This window comes from Pundamilia nyererei, unplaced genomic scaffold (assembly GCF_000239375.1).
Source record: "Pundamilia nyererei isolate P.nyererei 1_Seehausen unplaced genomic scaffold, PunNye1.0 scaffold00002, whole genome shotgun sequence".
Classification (NCBI taxonomy): domain Eukaryota; kingdom Metazoa; phylum Chordata; class Actinopteri; order Cichliformes; family Cichlidae; genus Pundamilia; species Pundamilia nyererei.
Window position 1 is genome coordinate 1,517,939 of NW_005187403.1, and position 8,034 is coordinate 1,525,972.

General features: G+C 38.2%; 1 protein-coding gene across 2 annotated transcripts in view; it reads right to left on the minus strand.

The window, feature by feature from the left end:
* LOC102206503 (collagen type IV alpha-3-binding protein-like) overlaps positions 1 to 3,983 on the minus strand; it is a 20,351-nt gene extending 16,368 nt beyond the window's left edge. The window contains exons 1-2 of one of the 2 annotated variants that reach the window (XM_005720088.2): positions 3,283 to 3,983; positions 1,612 to 1,746 (exon numbers count right to left, since the gene is read on the minus strand). In XM_005720088.2, coding sequence (XP_005720145.1) covers positions 1,612 to 1,746; positions 3,283 to 3,393 — 246 coding nt within the window. In that variant the 5' untranslated portion in view covers positions 3,394 to 3,983. The remainder of the gene's footprint in view (positions 1 to 1,611; positions 1,747 to 3,282) is intronic. The other variant, XM_005720087.1, reaches the window with a different exon arrangement.
* Positions 3,984 to 8,034: the final 4,051 nt, after the last annotated feature.

The following is an 8,034-nucleotide window of genomic DNA, read 5'->3' on the forward strand; positions in this document are numbered from 1 at the left end:
AAATGATGCATTAAGCAAAATCTCTTAACTGTCATTACCCTGAATAAAATCTATTAGGAGTGCAACATAGACTTCCGTTACTTCCCTCTGGAATAAAGATATAATATGTATGCAGTTTGCATAACTGATGACACTGAACCATTAAACAGAAGCAGCTACACTGTCTCCTAGTTTTCCCCTCCTTTTTCCCCTTCACAATAATATTAGCATTTATTCTGAATAGTAAATCTCTTCCAGCTAACATTAGGTCGTTAACTTGTGGGTTGGACCATATTTGAACACTACACCATCTGAGAAACTATGATATATAACAAGATTTGTGACTAGTACTGATCTATTCTAATTCTGTTTTACTAGTATTAAGCACAGGTGTACAGATAAGTTTGTCCTGTAAAGAGGCTTATGCATTTCTCAAATGGCTGAAGTCATGACAGAGCATCTTTAGGGTTGTTATCAGCAGCTGGGAACATTATCTCAAAGATAAGAGCAAGCCTCACTCCAGAGCACGTCCACGGCATTCATGAATTCATGAACTGAATCATCTGGAAACTTTGGAAACTTGTTATTTTGGGCTGGAAAATAAAATCTTTTTTATTTGATTTGAAGCTTTATTTAAGCTTATTGACAGAAGCCATTTTTTTACTTTTCTATTTGCACATTATTATTTTTTAAATACTACTAGCACTGTAATTTGTATTACTTAATGTTATTTATTTCATTTTTGTTCTGATGTTCTATTGAGTAATTTTAAAAATACATTATTTTCAAATTAGTACATTAGTCAACTACCAAAATAATCTTTAGTTGCAGCCATAGTATGCAGACATGACATTCATGTATGTTTTGTTATGTGGAACATTTTTAACCTTCAGTTTGTTTCTATTCCAATGTAAAATTTTGATTTTGAGCCCATAACAGAAATGACAAAAGGAAGAAGTCAGAAAACTGTAAACATTTGACCGGTGAGTATGGTGTAATTGTAAATATGGCTAACTGATTCAATGCAATGAAGCATGTTACTCAATAGATGACATACACTAAGTAACACAGTGTAGTGACAGGCTCACTACACTGCAATAACTGTCTGTGAATGGACATCACCTGCTATTTTTCCAAAAATATGGGGTGTTTTCACTGGAGTGAGAAGCTAATTCCCTAGAGAGTGCTGAGCAAAAGTTAATTTTTAGATGTGCTGGGAATGGTTAAAGCTGAACAAACAGATCTAATAGCAAAGCGCTGCCTAGAAACGATAACTTATTCATTTCCCCTGTTACTGTTTGGAAAGAGCCTGTCAGAAAAAGCTGACCTCGGGATCCCAGTGAGAATAGATGAAAGGTGAAAGAGTGGGAATAGAAATTTCTCTGACAGGATTATATGAAAGATCTGATGAGCATGGTGATCTCTGCTTCTAACAGCTTGGAGTTGTATTTTTTGGTCTATCCTAATTACAGTTGCACAAGAATGAGAGTCACATGATGTAGTTCTTAGTGAAGTGTTACAAGAGCAGCCATTCTTGCAAGATGTTTTGTAAGAACCACATTTGCACAAGTTTCACAACTTTAGCTGGTCAGTAATCAGTCGCCTCTGGTAAATTACAAATGCAGTACTCACAGTAATAACAGCTTTGCTAAGACAGAGGGAACCCCGGCAGCCATACTCTGTCTCATCCTGAGACTTGTAGTAGCTCAGTGTGTTGTTTTTCAGCACAACCCAACGGTCCTGCCAGCCGTGGATGTAGTTTGTCCACTGAAAATAAAAATTAGCAGCATCAATACTTTTCTATACTGGGGGACAAGAAAGTTCAAACACATGTGCAATTTAGTAATAAAATTACATTTTTAACACCTCGGTTCCCAGTTGCCCAAGGCTCATTATGGCTGATCTATGTGAGGTTGAACTTCAGCCTTACTGAAGAGCTACTGTAGCACAAACTGCTGAAAACTTCATGGCTACTTTTCAGCCAAGTGCCCAAGCTGACCACTTTCAACCACAAAACACCCAGAACTGGACCCTAGAGCAATTGAACAAGGTGACTTGCCCTAATAGATTGTGTTTTCTTTTACTTCATGAGGACAGCCAGGTGAGCTGTTTACCTGGGGAAGAGACTGCTACCTACCGAATGCACTTAGGAAAAAGGCCTGCAGGCTTAAGAAGCATAATGCTCTCCTTGGAGACCTCAGGTCCATTAATAAGGATGTTACTTTTACAGCTACCACGTGCATTAACACTGTTGCGGACTACCTGCACAAACTGTAAAAAACTGTTCAAGGATAACATTCAAATACCAAGCATCTAAGTCCAATTGTGCATGTGTGGGATGGACTGATCTGTAGATCATACCCCAAGATGGGACTGAGCTGTTCTGGCTCCATGAGGAGTGATCTAGCCAAAATGCTAGATCCTGATGCTGGCAGTTGTACTGCTGTTTGGTACCATCTGAACAAGATAGTTTCTGTGGTATTAGACTGCACTAAAACAGCAAGCATTTTCACAGTAGGGGACTGAATAAATCAAAACAAACTTAAATTTTCCATGAAAAACATTCTGACACATAGAATTTAATCTAAGGTTTAGACTCATTAAACCTCAAGACCTATGACGTATGTATAGCTTAGTTCGATTTAACAGGTGAGCTCATCTGGTTACAGATCTGCTTAATCACACAATATGCTTGGTTAGCAGGTCAGCGTGCGATCTGTTCAGAGACAGCCTGTGTACAGTGAGATTACCACATTAGCTTGTCAGCAGCGTAACAAATTAAAACCTTGCTCAATTTGCCCAAAAAAGGGTGACACACATGAGCAAAACCATATGGCAAAATAGGTTACAGAGATTAGACTTTGTCTACCAGAAGACTCAACAGTCCCTTTACTTAAGAGAATCAGGACAGTTGAACAACAATACTAGTCTAGTTATACTAAGCAAACGTTTTGTTGAATTGCTTTACAGTACAGGCTTTAAATAAATGTTACATCTAGTAGCTTGAGGGCTACAAGACCTGTGCATTACACAAGCTGGTCATCTGGTTTCACTGGGGGCTTTCCTTTTACTTCAGAGGGATTACTGGTCTGATATAGCTATAACGTTGATGGAAATGTTGTTGGGCGGATTCACTGGATAACCTTTTCCTAAAGGAGACATACCACGATTTGTCACCACATTACCCAGATTTTTTCCTGATACGTATACGGACACAGCTGTGCCACTTAGACCCACGGGACATGACAGCGAGACTGAGCGAGGAAAATAAATACATAAAAAAGGCTTTCAAACGTGACTTACCTTACTAAGGTATCCGCTGAACTCGGCGATGCCAATGGGATGTCCAGGCTCTTCTCGAGGCTCTATATCTTCCTCAGAACCGGAGGAGTTCCAACTCTGATTATCTGACATTTTTGTAACCTATCTCACTAACACCGGGGACACAAACCTGGCATATGACGTTAGGTTTGGAATGACAATATAGTAGCCCAGTTTCTTGGACCCGAAAAAACAAACAAATAAACAAAACAAAACCAAAAAATGAAAGAAAAAAACGAGCAACAGTTTATAGAACCATGTTGCGCTCTTATCGACTGACTAATATCTTAGGACACACAAAATCAACAGCTAGCTCCCAGCTAGTAAACGTCAGTTAGCAAAGGAGGTTTCAACACATTTTCTGACAGAGATCAACGTTAGCTGAGTCCGGTACCTTAGCTGTCAACACCGCTCTACCGCCCTTTTCTTCAGCGTTCACTGAGTCCCAGAAATAAGAGACTCGGATGAAAAGCAGATAAACGTGTTCAAGATAGCTTCAGTATTTACGACTAATCCGCAGTAAAGTTTCAGAAAAACGCCGTGACCCTTACAGCGCTTGTTTTCCTATGTACGTTTTTGACAGCTATCCAGCTCAACGCCATGTTCAACTGACGTCTGGGGCTTCCTCTTGGTTCGTGCTAGAGCGCCTGTTCTCAATTGTGTGGTGCGCAGGGGCGCTGGCTGAAGCACGTCATCAAATCCCCTCCTAAATTGGAAACAGGCCCCGCCCACTTTTTTATAGTAGCTTACTGTAAATACATTTAGAAGGGCTAGAAAATACACTCCGGAGTTCGAGAAAAGAAAACAGCCTAAGGTGTGCTGAGCTAGTTTTTAATAAGTGTAACAAGGTTGAGGCTTTAATCACAAATATTTTTAATATATTGTATAGTTAGCCTTCATTATCTTGTAAATCAGATGCAAATACATTATACTTTTCCTCAATTGATTAGTCTTCCATAACAAGATAATTAGTTAATACAGCCCAATGAAGAAAATACAATTTAACATACAAAACAAAATAGTCTGGATAAACTATTTAATGTCATAACAGAGAGAATGAGGAGGAGCTTCTTCCCCCAGGCTATTCGGGCCCTGAACCAGGTGTAGGACTGGACTCTCCCACACACATCACATCACTATATAACTGGACTCTCACACACACATCACATCACCACACACACTCTGGTTTTTCTTCATGCACACTTCCTATAATTTACAATCTCTTTCTGCTATTTGCACATTTTTTTTACTGTAAATTTCTAAGTTAAATCTGTAAATTTTGTATAACCTGTAAATTGTAAATACTGTAAAACCACTGTCATTTAATGGTCGGGCATTGCATTGCACAGCTACAAGCATTTCACCTCATGTCATACTGTGTATGGTTGTGTGTGTGACAAAAAAAATTTGAATTTGAATTTGAATTTGAACACTCTAATTCTAGTTGCTTATTCCACATTGCATAACACATTCATTCATAAGAAATCCCTTCCCCCTGTCTCCTGTTCTTGTTTAATATAAGCCTGTACAGACCTGTACTTATGGCAACCCTGAGTCATATGATAATCCTTAGGCAACATATCTATCTGAGATTATCAGGCCTTGTCATGTGAAATTCAAACAGCAGTTTTGTCAGTTACAGAAAGGAAAGGAAAGGAAAGGAAAGAAAAGGGAAGGAAAGGAAAGAGGAGAGGAGAAAAGAACCATGTCATGGGTTTTTTTTTTTTGAGTTGGATGCATTTTCATGAAACCATGAGACTTCGAAACCACAAGACTCCTGTTAGGAGCACACTCCAACTATTTTCTTCCATTAGAGGGAAACATCTGAGTGGCAGGAAGATTAAACTTTTAGACATATTTTCAACAGCTATATCACTGCTGCAGTCATTACAGTAAAGTGAATTTGCTTATCAGTCTTTACTCAATAGAAATAAATTTCTGATACTGAATTATTTTATCGCAATCTTTTTAACAGAGCCATTTTAAAGCATTTATTTTCATATGTTCTGTTCGCACAATTAAATTTTTATCTGTAGTTTAACCTTGTGAGACAGAAAGAACTGAGTATTTTCATTGGAAAAAATGTGTAAGAAAAGCAGTATTGGACTTTACAAGTGAAATCAGCTGTGGCTGAGCTTCTACAAGCCAATCCCTTCTTTTCATATTAAGTCTCTGAAAATCCAGGCAGTCGCTGGGCAACTCGGTGGTCTGGTCTGGGAAAGGGTTTGTAACATGTTGTTTTACTAGAGAGGATTTCAGCTGATGATTAAATGGGGCATACTAATTATTTCAGACTTGGAGAATCTGTGAGTCATTAAGAAGTAAGGAGTCAAGAACTAGAACCACGAGTCAGATAGGGCTGATCATGCAGTAATGTGATTAAATCACATCCTCTTTCGAGCTGAATATTCCTCGTGGGTCAGCAGCTCCAAGTGGGTAAAAAGGAAGGAAACAGCTGCTCCATCAGGTGCCACACACTTCTCTGGGGGCAGGAATATTTATTCTCAGCGAGGTGAAAGAAAGTATTAGATTTAAAAAGGCATGAGATTTTTAGCAGTTGGTTGTTTGGCAGCTCTGATTGTAGTTTTCTTCCTGTTACAACCAGTGGTTTAACTGTCACAAAGAAACTTTCTCCATACGGATGTGATTGTTGATCAGTTGCATTTCTTGCACAATAATTCGTTCAGAAGGCCGGACTATAGGCTTGGATCAGACTATGATCTGCCTTGCGTGCCCTCTGCTGCTGGTCTATGGTGTAGATAACAGATAAAATTCCATCTCTTTATCTCTGTGTACGGGTGAGTGGATTTATCCCATACAGGTCCAACAGCTCGGACTATGTAGTTGATATCTTGGAAAGGTTCTTCAGAGAAATTAAGAAAAAAGCATTAGAGTTTTTCACCAGTGAAAGCTTTCTTTTTCACATGACTGTCTATCATCCACTTTTTTCAGTTTTTTTCTGTCTAATATGAAATTACTCTTCTTATACTTGCTCTTCACATAGTTTCTCTTCATTGTTAGTATAATCGCCCAGCTCACTTTCACTGCCTGTGCACTCTGAACCTACACTTTTTTTTAGAGTGTTGTTGTTGCTTGTTTAACCACAATAATGGTTAAACAAGCAACTGCAACAGGTTTTGACATTTCTGAGTCATTATGTTTAAGGTATGACATTTGTACTGTAGTAAACTGTACTGTAGCTTTGGTGACTGTGACTGTGGCTCAGGAGGTTGAGCAGGCCATGTGCTAGTTGGAAAGTTGGTAGTTCAAACCTTGGCTGCTTCAGTCTGTATGCCAATGTTTACTTGGAGAAGATACTGAACCATGAGTTGCTCCAGATTGGTGAGATGAAAAGCAGTTAATTGTTGGGGAAAAACAAACAAACTGGTGCATGAGATGTTGTATAAAGCACATGAAGGGAAGGTGGGGTAAGTTCAAGTCCATAAAGGGTTTCCATGGTTTTTCAGATTGCTACATGCAGAAAATTAAGTTTGAGCTTTTGCAGTTTTAGGGCTTTGCATACTTTTTTAAATTACATATGTTAGGTTGTTTAAAGCACAAAGCTCTTTAAGACCAGAACTTTTCATGTACTTAGAAAATCACTTTTAAATGTCAGGTGACATCAAAGACTTATGTAAAGATACTGAAATTCATTGTTTACTTCCTGGAAGTCAGTGAGAGTTTTACCAGAAGCTGTGTGAAATCTGAATGGTGTTATTTATCAAGTCTGAAGTCTGGAGCAGTTAGTGGCCACCCTCTGCTACAGTCTGTTTCTAGTTTATGTGTCTAGTCAGAGTTCTGCCCTAACATCTGCAAGAATGGCCTCACGGGAGAGCTGAAGATCTATATGAAAACGCTCCACACTAAGTTGGCCTCCTTTGGTCAATTGGTTGTGCTTATAAGTTTAGCTGTTGCTCTACTTTTGCTATTCTCTTATTTATTCCCTCTGGCTCACAGCATTGTGTGTCTGGTCAAAGTTAGTTGGAGGGTGGCTGTTAAATGCTGTCCCATCAAAAATATTTAAATTATGGTGGGTAAAATAATTGAAACACATGCCATTATGTAGTAAAGCAGTAAATATACTGTCACAAGTGAAATAATCATAATTACTATAATTTGATGTTTATATAGCACCATTCAAATCCAGCTGTGCATTGCTTAATAGCAGTAAAACACAACTGTTTATTAGTAATAATGTTGAAGGGGCCTGCAAATGAACTCTTTATGATTTTAACTGTAACTTTAACTGGAGTTGTAAAGGATTTTTTAAAAATACAAAATTAGTATATCAAGGGTTTAAAGCATTAAAATACAACCTCATTGTTGAGCTGTTTATGAGTAAGTGTGTAAATGGACTTTTTGAAGAAGTTTATACTGAACTAAAGAAGCCAATTTCAATTGGAGGAAAGCACCTGTCTTTGCTAGGTGAGACCAGTAGAAGGCAGTGTGGTAGTTTGGTTAAGTAGGGTATATGTTCAACATCTCCTTATCAGCTCTGCCTATTTCCCCTATACTAAGGAAATACAGCACTATTGCACATATTGCACTATAAATAAGCCTTTTTTGTTTAATCTATAAATTAGATAAGAAATAAAAAAAGAATACAGCGTGCATTAGAGGAAAGCAATGACGAAAGTGATTTAGTGCAGTAAATTGCTTGATCCAGATGCTGTATTTTCATAATAATTAGTGGTCTGTGCCCTCGGGCTCATTGTTTGATAATCCAACCAAAAG